We start from the raw sequence: 22,500 nt of genomic DNA on the forward strand, positions 1-22,500 counted from the left end.
CCTTCACATCTGTGTTTACATGCTACCTGGAAGAGACTCAGACAACAGAGAGAGATCTGCTCACAAATAGTGACTTGTTACGCGCACAGTTGACTTCACAAACTTTCAACAAAGAAGAGAATGTCCGAGGACTTCGACCTGGAAGAGGAACATCACGTCTTTGCTGCAGCTGCTCCGCCTGCGTGAGAGCCTGTGACCCGCTTCAGGCGTGTGGACGAGGATCAGGTCTGAGAGGCTACAGCTGACATTTAGACTAAAAACATGGTGGAAATGACGTCTTTTTGGGTCAAATTTGAATGTTGCAGCTTGGATCACAGCACACGAGCAGCATGAAGGCATTTTGTGTTTTTTTTACATTTTCAAACTGGTCACTTCAGTTGTTCTGGATTTTGTCTGCAGTTCAGTTTTCTGCTGAAGATCCAGGAGTTTTTTATGATCTGCAGATCTTCATCATCTTCATCATCCTCACATCAGAACAGGAGGAGACACTGAGGGGAAGTTCAGTTCTGGGTGAACTATCCCTTTAAGTTTGCTGTGTGTTAATAAAGTTTGTACCTTTCCTTTGAGCTGGTTGTGGATGTACATGAGGATGAGTCGAGGGATCTTGACCAGTGTGATGATGAAGGAACCTTTAGCGATGGTTCCCAGGTGATACCTGACCAGCCTCAGGACTGAAGACAGGATCGGAGTCACGGGGAGACGGTTCTTGTCCCTGAAACACAAAGTCCTCGTTCATCTGATGCCTCGTTATGAAAATTTAAATCATTCACGTGGGCGTGACCGAGAATATGACAACTGTGGTACAGTTACAACTGATCAACTGATGGAGAAGATGATCGATGCATTAATTGATAATGAAAACAGTCCTTAGAGTCCTGAAACGCTCAATATGAAGCTACAGCCAGCTGGTTAGCTTAGCTTAGCATCAAGCCTGTAAACAGATGGAAACAACTAGCTTAGCTTAGCATAAAGCCTGTAAACAGATAGAAGCAGTTCTCCTGACGGCGTCTCCAGGTAAGTGTCCTCACCTGGTGAAGTAGTAGGTGACGACGGCTCCAGCCACAGTCATCTGCTGACAGGCCAGGATGAACTCGGTGATCCAGACCAGACCCACAGCGTGGTACCAGGTCAGGTACTGCAGAGGCCCCGTCAGCCTGAACTCCGTCAGTCCCGTCTCCTCGTTCTGCACCGGATTCCCTGCAGAACCACACACATCGGTCAGACCACACCACAGCTCCCATCATGCTTTGAGGGGTGTAAACAGGAAGTGGAACCTGTTTTTGGTCTGAATTTGTTTAAATTTTGCTTTCAGTTAAAAACAGAAAGGATGAAGAGAGTTTGTTGTTTCTGAAACCATCTGATTAATAAAGTTGTATTTGAAGATCAGAGATTTACTGTCTGATGTTTTCAGGACATTTTTTACTGCACTTCAAAAACTACGCTGGCAGCTGAGACAACATGTTTTTAATGAATTTTATTAATTCAAGAAAATGAATCAGAAACTTTTGTGTTTCGACGGTTGCAGCTTCTGAAAACGTCACAATCTGCTGGTTTTCTTTGAATTTAAATGACAATAAATCAGACATTTAATCATATCAGCTGGTGAACACAGACATTTTTCACAGTTTTCTGATGTTTTATAGGAGACAGGAGTTATTGATCGAGAAGATTATTGTTGATTAAATGATGAAAATAGTTTTATAGATAAGTAATAATTAATAATGACCCGCTCCTCACGGCTGATACAGAAAAGTTGATAAAAGCTGATGATTTATTATTAAAATCTGACATCACCATGACAACAACAACAAAGAACAGTTCTGAAAATGTTCTGTATACAGAACATTTTCACTCACGATCCAAATGAAACGCTGTGATTGAAATAATCAATTTATCAGCTAGAATTGAATTATTGGAATAAAGAGGATGGTTTCTCTGCCCTGAGTCGTGTCTGCAGGCTCAGGCTGTTCAGGCAGATCACCAGCAGGCGTCACTGTGACAGTCGCATCATTTCACTCAGCTGTTCCTGTTTTGATTTCTGATCAAACATCAGCTCACAGCATCGATCGTGAAGAAAGTTGATTGATTTCTATCAACTTTACTTCTGCTCTGAAAATGATCAGCTGATAAAAAGGTTTAAAATTTGAAGTTTAAGTTTAGTAGAAGTTGAGTTTTTTAAAATCTGCTGAAGTTTTGAATGACGTTTAATAAAAGCTGCTGATGATGAGGAGATTCGAACTGACCGGTGGTTCCCAGGAAGAGCAGGACCAGGATCCAGTAGATCCAGAAGAGGAGGAGGGCGAGGAAGGTGACGAAGGGCTGCAGGGTGAGGAGGGGGAGGTGGATGAAGACTTTGCCCGCCACGTGGAAAAGAGCGATGGTCAGAGCGACACGTTTCCTCATGAAGAGCATCAGCAGCAGCAGGATGATCTGAAACAGCACATTAAAGGATCATTCCGTCTCATCTTCAGGATGGTTTCTGCTGCACACAAACAAATGATCCCATAACTCATGTTCCTTTCTTTATGCGTGTTCTTCAGAGGAGAACCCTGAGGGAACGTCTAACATATCAGCTTGTCAAATGTTATATTTTAATATATTTGATTTCTTTCTTTTATTATCAGGCTGTTTTCTTCTAATCTAATTTAAACTTTGGTTCAGAATGTAAAGGCTTCTGTCCAATCAGATCTGTCGTTGTTGGTTCTCGTGGTCGCCACCTGCTGCCTGACGTTCAGGACAGAAAAACCTTTTTACATTTTACTGCACTTTTATTGTTTCTGGCTGAACTGATGTTCACCACGACATTTCTTATTGATTATTATCAGGGGTGGGACTGACTAATTAGAAATACTCAAATTACTGTAACTTACTAGTTTTTTTGGGTACTTGTACTTTTATGAGTAGATTTTCAAGTCCATACTTTTATTTGTATACATTAGAAGATGTAATCTACTTCATCGCTTTTAAACTGAGTCCTGACTACCTTTCATTTTAGTAGCCAATCAGGTGATCTGACCACAATCACTGACCAATGAAAACCTGGACATGTGGACAAAAACAAAACATCTGGACTGAGGATGAATCCTACGGTTCTCCCACGGCTCAGCTGGTAGAACGTTGGTCGCTGCTTAGATTCCCGCCTGTGACCAATTTGCTGCATGTCATTTCCTGTCTCTCTGCCCCACTTCCTGTCATATCTTCAGCTGTCCCTATCAAAATAAAGGCCCCCCCCCAAAAAGAAAAGAATGAATCCTGTCACATACACACTCACTGTTCATCTAGTGATCAATCTGCCAATAAAATTGAAAAAAAGAAAATCAATTAATTGCTGTTAAAAATTTAACCAATTAAAAAATGTATTCATGGATATTAATATTATTTTTTGCCGTTGGTTTGTCCGGCAGAGACATTTGATGAAGACGGAAAATCAAACTTGGACTTAAAATGAAAAAAAAAAAGGAAAATTAGGAGGAAAAAACGTGTTTTGTATCTAATAAATTATTGATTATTAGTTCAATAAAACACACAAAACTTGTATCCCTCGTTTGGAGAGGTGACATGATATCAACGATTAAAAGTAACTAATACTCTCTCTAATACTTTTCTAACAGCAGTACTTGTACTCGAGTACAGATTTTCTCTTCTCTTTCCACCACTGTTTATTATTCATTTAATGTTCCACACGGTTCTGTAGAAGAACTGTGTGTATAATTACTGTGTACTTTTGAGTTTTATTGCTCTTTTATATATTTCAAATATTTTTATTGATTCAGTTTTCTTTGTTTGTGTGCTTTGTTTTCTCTCTGAGGATCAATAAAGATTGATTTGATCTCCTCTTCCTCACATTTAATATTTATAATTAAAGTCTGTTATATATTAGCGTATTTGTATATGTCAATATTTTTCTATATTATTATTATTATATTAAAATCTTATTGATCTTATCTTATTGTTGTTCTCTTATATTATTTGTCCTTTTATTATTTACTGTTATTTTTCATATTGATGGATTCAGGACAGTCAATCAGAACACACATTTTTAAACCATAATTCTTATTGATTCTTATTGATTGATTGATCTGATTCTATTGAATGAATGAGTTTAATTAAAGTGGTATCCCATAGCAACAAGATCAAAGTATATTACTGATTTTCTGTTAATTGACTAATTGATTAATCCACCACTGTAGTTATATAAACTGTTGTTTGGTTTAATTTATGATAAAACCTGTTTTATAAACTCTTTATATGTTTTGTGAATAAAAGTCTTATTTTGTAAAATAGAAGCCGTCAGATAAATGAAGTGGAGTAAAAAGTACAATATTTCTTCTGACATTTTGAAAAGAATTTGTCACACAAACATTTAAAAAAGTTTGTCTCCATGACGACAGACTAAACACCATCAGCTGAGTTTAAAAGAACCGTCGTGGATCAGTCGGTTCAGTTTCACTCTGTGACAGTTAAAGTGTTTACAAACGATTCTAAAACACTTTTATTTTCAACCAACATCCAATTAAATAAAGTTAAAGATATTTACTGTTCAAAGAAAAGCTGCAGCGTCACGGTGACGGTCGGGACGAACGTGTGGATCAGAGAAGGATCATCATCTGCTGTATCTGCTGTACTCGTACTCGTTCTCATAAAACTACTTCGATACCCCACACCGATACCACGTCACGAAAAGTAGCCGCTCGATACAAACAAACATCTAAAGAACCGCCACAACGCAGAGTTCAAGACGTTTGCTGATGCTGACCCTCTGTTTTTGGACGCGCCGTCATCATCAGCGAGAGACTCGCTGTCCTCAACATCATCCACTAAAGACCACAGACTTTAGAAACTGTCCGTGTAAAATGTAAATGTTATAAATGTAAAATAAACACGGTGCCGCCGCTGTCCGATCAGTCCTGACGGGCGGAAACCAGCTGAACGTCTCCGCAAATTAATCCAAAGACGAAGAAAAAACACCGCCGTCACCGTCTGTAACCTGCTACAACGACTCAGGACACAACTTCACTCTGTGAGGTCAACAAAACTGTTACACACATGGTGCCACACTCAAACCTGCCCCCCCTAAACAACGACAGGTAGGAACTAATGATCTCTTAGACAAGAAGAAACTTCAATACTACACATGTAAATGTGAAATTAAAATACTAGTTAAAATGCTGTAAATGATAATGAAGTAATTATCATGTATAAAATCATTTATAAAAGTAAACTTAATTCTGCAAGTCCATAATAATGTTGTGAAATTATTATACTGAAATATCATCTAATGAAAATCAAACATGTTTTAAAAGTTTCCATTTGACAGAAGCCGCTGTGTTGAAAAACGAACGGTGACGACCTCCACAGGAAACACGAGCAACATGATGCATCATGTCACCTGGAAACAGTGAGGAGCTCAAGTCAACACCTGAGAAAAGAAAGTGTTCAGAGGACAAGAAGATTTTTAAACCAGGAACACGAGCGAGTCTTAGTTTGTTTATTTAAAATAACACAAATAAATGAAATGTCTTCACTTATACTGACGTGGAATTTGTTTTAGAAAAACAAATTTTATTTAGTTTTTGTTATTTAAGATAAAATATAATTTCAGTTGCACTTTTAAGAAAAGGACATGTGGGTTGTTTTCTCCACCTCAGAGATAAAAAATAAATTAAAAAGGGATTCTCTTTAATTTGTTAAAGATAAGAGAAAATATATATATTAATATAATATTGCAGTTTTTATATATTTAAATACATCTGTTTTTTTAAATATACATTCATTACAACATTTGTGTTTTGCAGCGACACCCGACCTCAGACATGTTGAGTTTTTTGTCTGAGATAATTACAGGAATATTTTTCAGTCATAATTTGTCTGCAAGCTCATTCTGTTCAAAAACTCACATCATGAAGCCAGTATCAGAAATCGTCTCGAATCGTGAGTTGAATGTATCGTTGCATCTCTACTGTGTTCGTAACTTAACCTTTGTGACTAACAAACTTATCTGAACCCAAATTATGATCTTTTCTTAAAAGTTCTGGTGTCTGAACTGAACCACGCTGACGTTAACGTTGAGACACTGAAGGTCATTATTCCTGTGGTCACACGTCTGTTTGGGAGTTATTGTTAAAATAAGTTTCATTATAATGATAAAATCAATAATTCATTATTAATGACGACCTCACAACGTGACACAAACTAGAACAAGTACAAAAACAAGACAAGAGAGACTGAAAATACTAAAAACTAAAATAAATCACTCGATCTTGACAAATGTATTTTTGAGGGTTTTGGATTTTTACTCTACGATTCTGCTGAAAAATATTTTAAAAGATCAAACTCTTGGATATTAAACTCAGCCTCCTACTGACTAAACTCTGCTTTTCTTCACTTTAAATCATCTTAGTCAGAGTTGGTTTATGCAGATAAGCAGCAGGTGGCGCCATTTTCCAGTCAGAGAACTTTTATACCACCACAGAAGAAGAGGAGGTCATTAAAAGAGCATGAGTGAAAAGTAAAGAAGAAAACAGGATGAAAATCATGTTGTGTTAATGTGACGAAGGTTCCATCAGATCTGTGTGGAACCTTCATGCATCATAGAACCACAAGAGCCACAAACAAGCTGATCAGTCATGTTGATACATGGAAACAGATCATAAGACAGTGTTTCCTCTACATTCACCCCGCCGCTCCTTCAAATTTCTTTTTTTTCATTGATGATGCAAACACACCGCCGCCGCGTCTCTCCGCCTTCAGAACAGACTCCTGTCGGTTACTTGCGAGCACTGAGGTGAACTGCAGGTAACTATCTTGCTCAGTATGGAAATATACTTGCGCGCGCTCATTTGCATGATGCTAGCGTTGTTTGGGGGCCGCGGTCGTCAAGCACGTCAAGCACCTAGGCGACAGGGCGGAGTCAGAGGAGCGAATTCCCGAATTACAAATAAACAATAAAGCAGCGAATCACCGGCCGGAGAAGAAGCAGACGTAAGTTATTAACTTGAGATAACTGGACATAGATTTTACAAGTTAAACAGACGTTCACATGTTGATGACCAGCTAACGTTACGTAACTTATCGGTAGTTTAAGTTCATTTGGCCCAGTGCCAACTCAGTGTCGCTAACGTGAGTAAACTAATTGATAGCATTAGGCTAACGTTAATATCTACACGCCATTATGTAACAACTGACTGCATTTCTCAGACGAGTTTATTGAAATAATTCTCTAAGAAGAGAAATGGAACGCCATTTTTAGCACTGCTGCCTCACAGTTCAAATGTCAGTTTACATGTTCTCCTTGTGTCTGCGTGGGTTCTCTCCGGGTTCCTCCCACAGTCCAAAGACAGTGTGAGTGTGAGTGGTTGTCTGTCTCTATTTGTCAGCCCTGAGATGAACTGGTGACACGTCCGGGGTGAACCTCACCTCTCGCCCAGTGTCAGCTGGGATAGGCTCCACCCCCCACGACCCTTCAAGGATAAGCGGTTACAATGAATGAATGAATGATCTGAAAAATGATCCGCTCGGTGACTCAAAACTGTGATATGATCCAAACTGTGAATTCTGTGATTCTAGTAAAGAGCTTCAACTCTTTTTAGAAAAAGACTAAATGTTTCCATCAAACTTTTCTGATGAGAAAATTTTAAATGTTCATTAAAACTCTTTGAGTCAATCAGGACAGATGAGAGACATCATGTCTCCACACATGTTGACAGAACAGAGAGATGTTCTTACAGTGAAGACAGTGGCAGCAACGGCGTAGACGAGCAGCGCCTGTCCACTGTCTCTGCTGACCTCCGCCTCCTCCTTCACCTCCTCCTTCACCTCCTTCATCACTTTAGTGGAAGTGTCGTTTCCATAGAGCCGGTGGTCGATGTAGAGCCACCAGAGGACGCTGGTCCCCGCTGGAGACGACAAGACACAACAACAATGATCAGTCAGTCCACAGGACGAGGTTTACACTGTGAAACAGGTCGATAACAAACAGGAAGTGACCTCACCAAGGGACCCAAGGATGACCAGTGAGGTGAGGATCCACACGAGGACAGCTGAGATGTAACGAATGATCACCATGAGGATCATAGAGAGGACTGAAAGATACACAGACAGAGGGACAAAGATCATGTCTTATATTTATGTAATCTGTGAAGTGGTCCTTATTGTGATTTAAACAAATATTGTTTAGTAAAATATTTCAGTCAATCTGAACTATAATTTTTAAACACTGAAGTCTCATAACAACACAAACACACTAACAGATGGAGGCAGCAGCAGAACAACAGCTCCTGTGTTCTCTGAGATAAAATCACTGATTTTATGAATGGAGTTTGGTTGGTTTGGACGTGGTGATATTTGTCTCACCCAGAGCGAGGACACACAGTCCGATGATGATCTCTTTACTGGCGGCGACGCCGGCGATCAGTCGGTGCAGAACGCTGTTATCACCAACAAACGTCACCACAGCTTCCGCAAACTTCGCATAACAGGAAACGTCCAGTGGCGTGCAGCGGTTAAACACTGGCAGGGGCTTACTGAGGGGAGACACAGGGGTCAAAGGTCACTGAGGGTCACTGAGGGGTCACAGGTCAAGAAGATCACAGAGGTTAGAGGTCACAGAGGTCAGACGGGTGTGGTGAGGTGTTGGGCGTGGAGCCTGACTCACCTGCGTGGGACAGGTAGTTTGGGACACTTGGAGAACCTCTCAGGGAGACTGGGGTATTTATGACCTGCTAACTCGTAGGAACACAGCTCGGAACCTGAAACACAACATCATCACCACCATCATCATCATCATCATCACCATCATCAGCATCATCATTACCATCACCATCATCATCATCATCATCATCATCACCATCATCATCATCATCATCATCATTACCATCATCATCATCATCATCATCACCATCACCATCACCATCATCACCATCATCATCATCATCAACCTCCATCATCATCATCAACCTCCATCATCATCACCATCATCACCATCATCACCATCATCATCATCATCATCATCATCATCATTACCATCATCACCATCATCATCATCATCATCATCACCATCATCATCATCATCACCATCACCATCATCACCATCATCACCATCATCATCATCATCAACCTCCATCATCATCATCAACCTCCATCATCATCACCATCATCACCATCATCACCATCATCATCATCATCATCACCATCACCATCATCATCACCACCATCACCATCATCACCATCATCACCATCATCACCATCATCACCATCATCATCATCATCAACCTCCATCATCATCATCAACCTCCATCATCATCACCATCATCACCATCATCATCATCATCACCATCATCATCACCATCATCATCTGTGGACAGGTGTGTTGTTGTGACCCCCCCCCCCCCCCCCCCCCCACACACACACACACACACACACTCACACACACACACACACACACACAGACACACACACACACACACACACACACACACACACACACAGACACACACACACACACACACACACACAGACATACAAACAGAGGATGCTGTGTGTGTGTTTGTGTGTGTGTGTGTCTGTGTGTGTTTGTGTTTGTGTGTGTGTGTATGTGTGTGTGTGTGTGTGTGTGTGTGTGTGTGTGTGTGTGTGTGTGTGTGTGTGTGTGTAAAGGAAGCCGTGATGTCACCAGTCCGGACACTTGCCGTCATGTCGTGGTGATGATTAAATGTCTACAGGCGTGTGACCTGACACACAATGTCCTCACACACACACACACACACACACACACACACACACACACACAGTACAGTAACAAAGGCAGCATTAATGCTGTGTGTGTGTGTGTGTGTGTGTGTGTGTGTGTGTGTGTGTGTATGTGTGTGTGTGTGTGTGTGTGTGTGTATGTGTGTCTGTGTGCGTTGGTGCCACTCTGCTCCGTCTGTCTCCATCTTGGCGTCTCGCTGTGACTCAATGATTCACTGTTAAAACATGACAGCAGACGTGTCATCAGGTGACATCACAGTGTCTCTGGCAGTCTCACACACACACACACACAGCTGGCTGAGTGTCCTTAGCGTGCTTCTGTTAGCTACTGTGAGACAACAGCTAACGTTAGCATTCAGCCATGAGGAGAAAGAGTGATATGATAAGGACAGCAGGACCACACCTGAGAGTGACATCAGAGGAAAATGGCTACCGTGTGAATGTGGTGGAGGATTCAACCACAGCCTGTTTCTTTCTGTGTCTGTTCCTCTGCTCAGACATCAGGACACCTGTGCAGGTGTGTTGTGAGTCATGTGACAACATGGCAAGCTCACCGTTGACCATGGCGAACCTCTTCAGGTCCTGGTATGTCTTCAGCTCCTCAGTGGGACACAGAGACACGCAGAGAGCCATGGACTTGATCTTCCTCTGGACGATGTCAATGTTACAGGGATCCAGGAAGAACACGAACCTGCAGAGACAGAAAGCTCCGGGAGTCACTAAAGGTCACACAGGAAGGAAACGCCTCGACTCTTCTTCTGTGGTGTGGACGTCAGAAGCTGTTGGTCCTTTACAGACTAAATCATCTCAGATAAACACCTGGTTTGACTCACAGTGTATCAATTACCAAAATAGTTCATATTAGCTAATTATTTTAGCAAGTGATTAATTGTTGCAGCTGTATTAAAATGACAGGACAGATGTCAGTTCACTGTTCTCAGATCTGATCATGGTTCTATCAATGTTCTGCTTCTGTTCTACAAACCAGCCAATGACTGAGCACCACCTGACAGACAGTGAACCTGAGGGGGCATTCAGGGGCCCTAACGCGGTGTTCAGGGCCCCCATGGGGCGTTCAGGGGCCCCGGGTCAGCTGATAATAATCCATCCTGGGACTTTGAAGTGTTTGTATTAAAAACAAAAGTGAATGTTGAGCAGAGGAGGATTAAAGCTCAGCTGAATGTGGACGTGGGAGACAAACAAAGAGTCCAAAGTGTCCCACAGCGACAAGAATCTGATCAACACAGCTGATGCACACACACTGAATGTTGTCTATTCATCAATCAAACTTCATCTGGACGTCACGGTTCACACACGTCACACACATTCAGTTTACTGCAGTGAAGGACATCTGAGGACCAATCACTGATCAATATTATCAAACATTTTATGACATTTTATGGACCAAACAACTAATTAATGGAAAGTGGAAAAATTATTGCCAGATAGATCACCAGTTGAAAAATGCTTTTCAAATTTTTCAACTGACAGGATCGTGACAGGATCAATTTTTCAACATTTTCTGATATTTTACCGTGCTCACAGACGTATGACAGATGTGGACAGATGTGTCCTTCAGTGTCTCAGAGTGATGATGTGATTGTACAGTAACAGACAGAGCTGGTACTGACTCTCTCTGTGCCTCTGTGAGTCACTTCAGTCCACATGTTCCCTCAGTAAACTGATCCACAGTCAGTCTATCATGTTCTCATACTGTTTTCATGGACTTTATTCTACACACATACTTTATATTCAACTGCTTGTTCACTTTGTTCTTTATCTTCCGTGTGTCAATAAAGTTAGATTTAAATAATAAGACATATTGTGTTTTATTCTGTTCTATATTCAGTTATAAAAGAGGTCATGAGAAACAAAGACCTGATTCAATCTGCAGAGCAACGACTGACTGGCTGTCTGTCTACCTGTCTGTCTGTCTGTCTGTCAGTCTGTCAGTCTGTCAGTCTGTCTGTCTGTCAGTCTGTCAGTCTGTCAGTCTGTCTGACTGGCTGTCTGTCTACCTGTCTGTCTGTCTGACTGTCTGTTATACAATAAAAATACCTCCACTATACACTAAAAACAGTGTTTCCCCTGTAGTGTATTTGGCAGGGCGCCCCGCCCCCCCAACAGACGCCCCGCCCTGCCATCAGGACGCCCACACAGAAATTCAAGTTGTTGATTTTTTTTATTCCATTTTTTAATTTATATTTTAAAAGGGCCTATAATGTGTTCTTTATATCAAATAAAAAAGCTAACTCTAACTTGTGCAATTTCAGAGTTGGATGCGTTGCTGTCGTTCATTACAGTCTATTTCTCGTCTCCTCTGTGATGGGCGGGTCTCCCCCCTCGCTCCTCTCTCCCCCCTCGCTCCTCTCTCCCCCCTCGCTCCTCTCCCCCTTCGCTCCTCTCTCACCCCACACTCCTCTCACCCCTCTCTCCTCTCTCACCCCTCGCTCCTCTCTCCCCCCTCGCTCCTCTCTCCCCCCTCGCTCCTCTCTCACCCATGAACCGGTACAGACTCACCCACCCACACTCAGAGAGCGGAGGAGAGAGAGTTTCAGACCGTTAAGGTAAAAAAAACACCAACAAACAAATAAAAATTGTAAATGGACGACCAGAGGTTCCCCAACTGTTCACAAAAATACCAGCGTTTTTCCAAACCAACCGTACGTGGCGAGGCGGGAAACACAGGTAGCTCTGCGGCCAGTGTTAGCCAAAATGAGAGCATCTCTCTCAGCCCCGACCACAGCGCTCGTCAATCTCCTGCCGCTGTTAACGTCGCCACAACTCGACCCAAACACACCTGTTCAGCCCTCCAACCGAAGCACGCAGTAAAAAGCTGCAGACGGGTCACCGCCATCAGTCTGACTTTGATCCAACATGGCTGACTGTAGATACTCCACATGGCTGGACAAGAGCGAACTGATTAATGAAGATGGATGGATGGATGATGGATGGATGGATGGATGGATGGATGGATGGATGGATGGATGGATGATGGATGGATGGATGGATGGATGATGGATGGATGGATGGATGGATGGATGGATGGATGATGGATGGATGGGTGATGGATGGATGGATGGATGGATGATGGATGGATGGATGATGGATGATGGATGATGGATGGATGGATGATGGATGGATGGATGGATGGGTGATGGATGGATGATGGATGGATGGATGGATGATGGATGATGGATGGATGATGATGGATGGATGATGGATGGATGGATGGATGGATGGATGGATGGATGGATGGATGGATGATGGATGGATGATGGATGGATGGATGGATGGATGGATGGATGGATGGATGGATGGATGATGGATGGATGGATGATGGATGATGGATGATGGATGGATGGATGATGGATGGATGGATGGATGGATGATAGATGGATGGTGGATGGATGATGGATGGATGGATGATGGATGGATGGATGGATGATGGATGGATGGATGGATGGATGGATGGATGGATGATGGATGGATGATGGATGGATGATGGATGGATGGGTGATGGATGGATGATGGATGATGGATGGATGATGGATGATGGATGGATGGATGATGGATGGATGATGATGGATGGATGATGGATGATGGATGGATGATGGATGATGGATGATGGATGGATGGATGATGATGGATGGATGATGGATGATGGATGGATGGATGATGGATGGATGATGGATGGATGATGGATGGATGATGGATGGATGATGGATGGATGGATGGGTGATGGATGGATGATGGATGGATGATGGATGATGGCAGCACAGTGTCAGGGTTTTAATTTTGGGTGGGTCACAGTAACTTCAGTTGGGTTTTAATAACAAAAGTTAACACAGTTTCCAGCTGGTAATCTGACTTTAACAAAAATCTCTGGTATCATACTGTGGATGGCGACGAGCTCTTCCTGTTGATTATGACACTTTGAAAATCTTTTGAACAGTTTCAGTCTGCAGTTTATATTTATTTCAAATGACAGGATATGTCCTTATCATTTGTCATTTTATTCCTTTTAATGTATTTTCATTTGATCTGTCTGGATTACTCTTTAAATTGATTGTAAGGAGAGAAACAAAGCGATCAGAATAATGGGTGAGCTACAGTGACTTTTAACAGGAGAGAGAGAGAGAGAGAGCGCGCAGCAATGGGGTCCTTTGGCGAGAGGGTGGCCCAGGCATCACCTCTGTTATACGCTAAAAATCACCTGTTATACACTAAAAGTCACCTGTTCTACGCTAAAAATCACCTGTTCTACGCTAAAAATCACCTGTGTTATACGCTAAAAATCACCTCTGTTATACGCTAAAAATCACCTCTGTTATACGCTAAAAATCACCTCTGTTATACGCTAAAAATCACCTGTTATACGCTAAAAATCACCTGTTCTACGCTAAAAATCACCTGTGTTATACGCTAAAAATCACCTGTTATACGCTAAAAATCACCTCTGTTATACGCTAAAAATCACCTGTTCTACGCTAAAAATCACCTCTGTTCTACGCTAAAAATCACCTGTTCTACGCTAAAAATCACCTCTGTTATACGCTAAAAATCACCTGTGTTATACGCTAAAAATCACCTGTTATACACTAAAAATCACCTGTGTTATACGCTAAAAATCACCTGTTATACACTAAAAATAACATGTTATATGCTAAAAATCACCTCTGTTATACGCTAAAAATCACCTGTTATACGCTAAAAATCACCTGTTATACGCTAAAAATCACCTGTTATATGCTAAAAATCACCTGTTATACGCTAAAAATCACCTGTTATACGCTAAAAATCACCTGTTATACAAGAAATAGCTCTATTATACGATAAAAATCACCTCAGTTAAACCCTAAAAATACCTCCGTTATACAATAAAAATCACCTGTTACAAAATAAAAATCACCTCTGTTATACACCAAAAAGATCTCCATTATACCATAAAAAAATCACCTACTTGCCAATACCGAGTACCGATACGAGTACTTAATGCCATTAAAGTTACAATAACTTTTAAAACATGTTTTATTTTCATTAGATGATATTTCAGTATAATAATTTCACAACATTATTATGGACTTGCAGAATTAAGTTTACTTTTATAAATGATTTTATATATGATAATTATTTCATTATCATTTACAGCATTTTAACTAGTATTTTAATTTCACATTTACATGTGTAGTATTGAAGTTCCTTCTTGTCTAAGAGATAATTAGTTCCTTCCTGTCATTGTTTAGGGGGGACAGGTTTGAGTGTGGCACCATGTCTGTAACCTGCTGTGAACCTCAGAGTGAAGTTGTGTCCTGAGCTGTCGGGACGTTTCGATGAAGAATAAATACACAGAGAGAAGTTGTAGCAGGTTATTATGAAGAAAGGGGCGGCGGTGTTTTTTATTCACCTTCAGATTAATTCGCCGAGACATCAACTAGTTTCCACCCGTCAGGACTGATTGGACAGCGGCTGGCTGCGCTCTACAGCTGCACTCTGTGTGTTGATTTCAGTTTTACATGGACTGACATGGACTTTTACAGACAGTTTCCAAAGTCTCTGTGGTCATTAGTGAATGACGTTGAGGACAGCGAGTCCCTCGGTGATGATGACGGTGCGTCCAAAACAAGCAGCTCTGCATCGTGTTGGTTCTTTAGATGTTTGTTTGTATCGAGCAGCTGCTTTCCGCGACGTGGTACACGTATCGGAGTAGTTTTAATTTTAGTACGAGTACGTGAGGACAGTATTGGACCAATACCAGCATCGGTGCATCCCTACTAAACATACCACTATTATACACCAATACTACCTCAATTTTACTTGAAAAAATATGTTGTACACTAAAAATACCTCCATCGTGCTCTAAAAAAATAAAAGCACATCACCAAAACAGCTTTGTTTCACCTCAAGAACATCGCCCGTCTCCGTCCATCCCTGTCCTCCACAGCTGCAGAAACCCTCGTCCACGCCTTCATCACCTTCTGTCTGGACTCCGCCTTCAAAAACCCTCAACAAGCTCCAGTTCATCCAGAACTCTGCTGCCCGACTACTCACCCACACCTGAGACCCCCGTCCCCCACAGAATTCATTTCAAAATCCTCCTCATCACAAACGAAACCCTAAATAACCTGCCCCCCCCACCTGTGTGACCCCCCCCCCCCCCCACCTGTGTGAACTCCCCCCCCCCCCACCTGTCCAACAGTTTCATCTCCTCATCCCTCATTTGTTCTTTTATTGATCTTTCACTTTTTTTGTAAAGCGTCTGAGTGTCCTGAAAAGCGCTATACAAGTACAATGTATTATCATTATTATTAAAAATAAAATAAATATAAAAATTACTCCAGTTGAACTAAAAACCGTCACCATGATTTCGGCCAAATTTCCCAGCAGTCCCCAGTCCAGTGGCCAATAGAAAGCAGAGATAAAATCAGACTTACTTCCTGTCGGTATGGTCGAGACCACTGAGACGAACGTTTTCGATCTGCTCGTTACGTTGACCGCAGGTGTTACCGTAGCTGTCATATCCAAAGACGAGGCGAGCGGCGCCGCCGGTGACGATGGTGAAGCCGCAGATGCTGCCCTGCAGGACAGAAAGACGGCGAGTGTCAGTTTGTCAGTTCACAACAACCTTTATGATGAGAGAAGATCAACTTTATAATTAAAATATCAGCACAAATAAGACTTCATTCACTGTATGTTGATATTTAACACAGTCGTGTAATTTATTCTAGAAATTACTTTAATCAGTAAACTTTAGTTTTGATTGGGATTTTTTTGCAATAAACTGGAACAGTTGGATTCAAACCCTTATTAAGTTTAAACATACACACATTTTTGTTCATCACTGATTAAAATGCTCATTATTTTCCTGTTTTGACTGTTTTTTTGCAAATTAGTAGAGATTATGGATTTGTTTTGTTTTGCTTTTCTACTATATGACAGAGAATTTTGTCATGAAGTGAGTATTGAACTCTTAAATTCACCGTCTTATGGTTTAATTTATGGAGAATCAGTCTGTTATTGGGTCAATATATTCTTAGGCTTTGAAAGATTGATTATCAAATGTTCGAGTTTATTGACCTCACAGTCCAGTTAACATGCTAACATGCTAATGTTTAGCAGGTATCATATTTACCATGTTCACTGTCTTAAGGGCTTTTCATACTGCATATCGTTAGCCCTGAGCTAAGAGTTAACCCAGGGCTAACTTAGCCCCGTTCCACACACACTTTGTTAACCCAGGGTTAAGTTAAGCCTCTGTGCACCCACACAGGTGTTTTGTTTAACCTGGCTGATTACCTTCTTCTAATCTTTTAGCCCTGTTTCATGTTGGCAGGATTTAGCCCTGGGTTTAGTTGATTTTAAGGGGGTAACTCTGCAGACTCGGGGCTAATCCTGCTCTGGAGCAGAGCCAGCTGGCCCTACGCTAAAGTTAGGCTCAGCCCACTTTTGTGCCAGTTAGCCCCAGGCTAACAGCTCCCTTAGCCTGAGGTTACATGCAGTGTGAAAAGCCATAGTGTGTTAGCATGCTAACATTAGCTAATGATCAATAACAGGGAGGGAGTCCAGCTGAGGCTGATGGGAGTGTCTGTAGTTTTATTTCATACACTGTACAAACCACAGTATTTGACAGTGCTGACCTGATGATGGTGTACGGAGGTGGTTGCCATGGTTGCCATGGATCAATCACCATCTGTCTCTAACCAGAAGTGTTTATTCTGAACGGTCCAACCAACGAGGAGGCAGATCTGGAAATGGTCACATGACTTGTTTCTGTGGCGGTGATTTGTGATTTAAATGATGACATCAGAAGAGAAACGAAGCTGCAGGGTGTGTGTGTGTGTGTGTGTGTGTGTGTGTGTGTGTGTGTGTGTGTGTTTTAAACAGGACGGATTCAAAGAAATAAACGCATCATGTTTCTGTTTCTCTTCACTCAGCTTCAAACTTTCATCTGTTCTGTGTCTGTCCACAAATCAAACCCTTTCTGGCCAATCACATGGCTTGTCTGAGGCTCTGTGCAGTCTTATGAGCCAATCAGCTGTCAGCTCTGCTGCTGCATTCACTGTCTGCAGGAAATCAGGAAGACTGAGTGAGTCTATCTGACAGAAATAGATTGATATCAAGCGACTAAATATTTCACTTTTGTTTCCACCTGAGCGTCTTCAGTCACATCAGACCAAATCAAATAAAAGAATCAGGACGGACCCAAATGTTCCACAGCTTCTACGGCTGCCATAGTAACCACATGCTGCACTTTGGGTTTTTTTGTTTTGAGGAGAGGAAGGAGATGTTGAGTGATCTTGTTCTGAGAGAGACGTGGAGCGAGCAAATGACATGAATGAATAAGACAGCGTGAGTCAAAAACCAGAGACGAAAGTGAACGTGGTGGAGAGACTGGATGAATATATGGAGCGTGTCACCTCTGACCTGTGAGCCCATCCACACTGCTCTTTATTTTTGACATTTTATTTTGATAATTGAATGTTCTGCAGAGTGACGATGAGTTCACTGACCTGGATAAGAAACGAGAAACTGTTTTCACTATTATAAACTATTACACTTTTATATTCAAAATCTTTTTATTGAAGTTTTTCAAAGTTTTTCAGGGTTGGGATGATATATTCCACGTTGTTATAAAATGAACAGCAATGTAATACTCTATAGAAATATTGGCAATGATATTACACTTTTATAAGTTAAAGATTTATTTGGACTGTACTGATTATTTCTTCATAGTTTATTTGTCTGTTTAATAATAAAAATGTTTGATTTATTATTATTTATTCATAAAAAAGGTGTAAGAATATTTTATTTCTTAACACTTTAAGACTTTGTTTAGTTCATTGGATGTAGTAAATGTACACAGCCTGTGACAGTGAACTCACCACTCACAAACATCTCCCAGCTCAGATCTGGTCATGAGGAGGTGGAGTGAATATATGGTCTGTCGCTGGTTACCAGACTGACCTGGTGACTGATCTTAATAACTTACAGAACGGACCAATAAAACAGCTGGGAAAATACATGCAAACAGTCCAATTCATACTAATTCTGTCTTTCAAATAACACGCCAACCGTCGTCAGTTTGAGTTGACACATATACGTGTGTGTGTGTGTGTGTGTGTATATATGTAGATAAGATAAACTCTGAATGTGTGAGAATTACCAGCAGGAAACTGAACATTTGGTTCATTTATTTCAACAGTTTAACCTCAAATAAATCTCATTTAAAACACGGGAACAAATAACTAACACTCAAGGACTCGTCAAAACATCCTGATGTTTGATTACAAATTAAATCGTTACGTTAAAAACTCGCTCCTCAGCTGCTTCGTATCTCCTGTCCCATCCTGTCTCCTTCTGTCCCCATCCTGTCTCCTTCTGTCCCCACTTGTCTCCTTCTGTCCCCTCCTGTCTCCTTCTGTCCCCTCCTGTCTCCCTTCTGTCCCCACTTGTCTCCTTCTGTCCCCACCTGTCTCTTTCTATCCCTATCTGTCCCCTCCTGTCTCATGTCTTCCTCGTCCCTGCAGTCAAAGTCCAGTCGGAGCTGCTATGACCTTTAAATCGACTCAGGTGATGCGTTCACTGTCAACCAACTGTATCCTGTCAGACTGCTAACTGAGTTAACTTGCTAATGGCAGCAGTTAGCAGCAGTTAGCAGCAGTTAGCAGCAGTGTGTTGGTGTTGCAACAGTCTCTCTGGAATACCAGCGAGCTGCAGCTGCCAAACGACATCTGAGGTTTTTCTTTCTGACTAACAACTAAATGAAAATCTGGTCGACTAAGATTCTTATTACCAACTAACGGTTAGGTCGGCTCTTAGTGGGCGGCCTTAGCATGTTGGCTACGAGGTTAGCTTGTTCACCACAATGTTAGCATGTTGGCTGCGATGTTACCATGTTCACTATGGTGTTAGCATGTTCAATATTAGCATGTTCGCTGTGATGTTAGCATGTTCAATATTAGCATGTTCACTATGGTGTTAGCATGTTCAATATTAGCATGTTCACTATGGTGTTAGCATGTTCAATATTAGCATGTTCACTATGGTGTTAGCATGTTCACTGTTAGCATATTCACTATGATCTTAGCATGTTCAATGTTAGCATGTTCGCTGTGATGTTAGCATGTTCAATGTTAGCATGTTCGCTGTGATGTTAGCATGTTCAATGTTAGCATGTTCGCTGTGATGTTAGCATGTTCAATATTAGCATGTTCACTAACAGTGAGTGTAGCTGTAAATAACAGACTTCTCAGCATCCAGAGAGGAACAGTTCTATTAACAAACTCAGTGTTGTCTGTAAATGTTCTCCGTTCTTTGTTCTTGTGTGAGAAATTATCCCACTGATCGACTAGAGGTGAAATACTTTGATCCATGTGATCTGATCTAACCAATCAAAGACCAGCAGGTCAGTCGTAGCTGAGTTAGCTTCACGTTTGTAGTTCTGGTTCCTCCCCCTGGTGGTGCTTTATCCAGCCCACCTGATGATGTCGGAGAGGTGAGTCACTTTTAAAAGTGACATCATGGCTACACCTGTGACATCTAGCCAATCAGTGTGTTTACTGTCCAACAGACATTAATTAAAAAAACAAACAGTGGTTCTGATTGGCTGTCAACAATCTCACAGTAAACTGTTTATTAACTGAAGTGTCAACCTGAGCAAGGATGAAACTAACGATTATCCTCATTGTCAATTAATCTGTCGATTATTTCTTTGGTTGATCAATTAGTTGTTTGGTCCATAAATGGTGGAAAATGTTTTGTTTTGTCCAAAACACAAAGAGATTCAGTCGAGTCATGAAGGAGTGAAGAATCCAGAAATATTCACATTTGAGAAGCTGAAGTCAGAGAATTTGGACTTTTTCCTTAGAAAGTTGCTCAAACCAATCAATCGACAATAAACAATAATTGATTAATTTAATAATCATCTAATTATTTCACCTCTAATCCAGAACACACCACATTTTAAGATGTGTTCACTGACTAACTAAAACTCAGTTTTGCTGTGATTTAATGCTGACAGCATTCACACACTTTCTTCACAAAATTATTCTACATTTGATAATTAAAACATAGATTTGTTAAAATAAGAATTTTTATTGATTATCCCTCTGATTATTGTCTTGATTAATTGATTGTTTATGAAATGACAGATTATTTCCTGAAGATTTTTCACACCTTTCAACACTGAGCTCACTGTGATGTCACACATGACAGGAGATGATGGTGTATTGATATGTATCTTCAGTAGTTATTGATCCATTAATCGAACATTAGCACATAGATACGTTGTATGTCAGGCTGACTGCCTGTGTTCAGATCGAGGCTCGGGGTGGTTACCATGCCGACGCAGAAGACGGTGAAGAGCAGGAACCAGGGCAGGTCTGTGCAGCTCCGGTCCTCCAGCGGTCTCCATTCTCTCTTTGTCCTCTGAAACACACACACACACACACACACACACACACAGATGAACACACGGTGTCACACCGGGCCGGGCCGAGCCGGGCCGGGCCGATAGGCTCTGTTCGGCCCGGTTCTCCTCCCTGCTCGTCCCCTCACAGCTCCGTGTTGACCCGGGCAGCAGAGCTCCGGTATCAGGCCCCGATAACCCGTTAAGTGGATTAGAGCTCCTGTCCTGGCTCTAATCCCAGCTCGGCCTCTCTGCTGCCCGGGACCCGGCGCTTCTTCCCGGCAACAGAATGAACCAGCTCCGGTCTCCGCTGAAGGACACCGGGGGTGGAGGACGGTACCGAGCCGGACCGGAGCGGGCCGTTCTTACCTCCGTGCTCCCGCAGCATCCCATGTCAGTGCGGGTGGACGAGCCCGGAGCCTCGCGGAGCTTCACGGAGCTTCACGGCGGAGCTTCAGCTGAGCGGCAGCGGGGTCTGCAGCCCGACAGGCGGGGGGAGGAGACGCACAGCCCCCGCTGCAGGACGCGGTCCGGACGGTCAGACGGAGCGGTTTGGCCCGCTGCTCCTCCGGTTACCGTGCCGAGCGAGCAGAGCGGGATTAACGGCCGAGGATTTGTCCGCCACACTTCCTGGTGGGCCGTCAGGTGCAGCGGCCATTCATCTCATTGCGCATGCGCAATTAGTGACCGTGCGGAGCGGGGAAGCTGCACAACAAACCGTTAAACCAGCGAAGCTGCAAGTGTAATACCCGGAGTGACCACTGAGTAAAGTCTAATGACAGAGTGGCGCTGTTTGACCAGCCACAGCAGCTTCACAACTTTATTTATAAAAAACATTTGACAACAGTTTAACTTTATTTTGTATTTTATTTGTGCCTATTTTTTTTAATTTCCTTATAGTTTTATTAGTTTAATCTTTTTCTCTTTATCGCTTTCTTCCTTTGTCTCTTTCCTTTTACATTTATCTTGTAGGTTTATTTGGATTTTTACTTTGATCTTCCTGTAGTTTTATCTTGAATTTTTTACTTTCATCCGATTATGGTTTTATTAATTTTCTCTCTCTTTTTTTTTTTTTTTTTTTACAATTATATTGTAGTTTTTATTTTATTTTATTTTATTTTTATCTCACTGTAGTTTTATCTTTAACTTTTACTTTTTATCTGATTGTACTTTCATTAGTTTTATCTCTTCTTTTTACATTTATAATGTAGTTTTATTTCTTTTCTTTTTTTTTTTTTTTACTTCTATCTGCCTGTCATTTTATGTTGTGCTTGTAGATTCTCAAGCTTTTTATTCACAAAATATGAAGTCCGAATATTCAGAGATGAGCATGTCATTATTTCATA

The 22,500-nt window shown here is 41.6% G+C and overlaps 1 protein-coding gene across 2 annotated transcripts in view; it reads right to left on the reverse strand.

Annotated features, from left to right (window-relative positions):
* Positions 1 to 22,069, reverse strand: part of slc44a1b (solute carrier family 44 member 1b) — a 30,475-nt gene extending 8,406 nt beyond the window's left edge. Inside the window, exons 1-11 of one of the 2 annotated variants that reach the window (XM_084718501.1) lie at positions 21,524 to 22,069; positions 21,085 to 21,174; positions 16,182 to 16,324; positions 10,302 to 10,438; positions 8,654 to 8,747; positions 8,353 to 8,522; positions 7,992 to 8,081; positions 7,726 to 7,895; positions 2,244 to 2,430; positions 1,029 to 1,197; positions 556 to 712 (exon numbers count right to left, since the gene is read on the reverse strand). In XM_084718501.1, coding sequence (XP_084574627.1) covers positions 556 to 712; positions 1,029 to 1,197; positions 2,244 to 2,430; positions 7,726 to 7,895; positions 7,992 to 8,081; positions 8,353 to 8,522; positions 8,654 to 8,747; positions 10,302 to 10,438; positions 16,182 to 16,324; positions 21,085 to 21,174; positions 21,524 to 21,547 — 1,431 coding nt within the window. In that variant the 5' untranslated portion in view covers positions 21,548 to 22,069. The remainder of the gene's footprint in view (positions 1 to 555; positions 713 to 1,028; positions 1,198 to 2,243; positions 2,431 to 7,725; positions 7,896 to 7,991; positions 8,082 to 8,352; positions 8,523 to 8,653; positions 8,748 to 10,301; positions 10,439 to 16,181; positions 16,325 to 21,084; positions 21,175 to 21,523) is intronic. The other variant, XM_084718500.1, reaches the window with a different exon arrangement.
* Between the last annotated feature and the right edge of the window lie 431 nt (positions 22,070 to 22,500).

Source organism: Lutjanus erythropterus, chromosome 5 (assembly GCF_056507025.1).
Source record: "Lutjanus erythropterus isolate fLutEry1 chromosome 5, fLutEry1.hap2, whole genome shotgun sequence".
In the NCBI taxonomy this organism is placed as follows: domain Eukaryota; kingdom Metazoa; phylum Chordata; class Actinopteri; order Lutjaniformes; family Lutjanidae; genus Lutjanus; species Lutjanus erythropterus.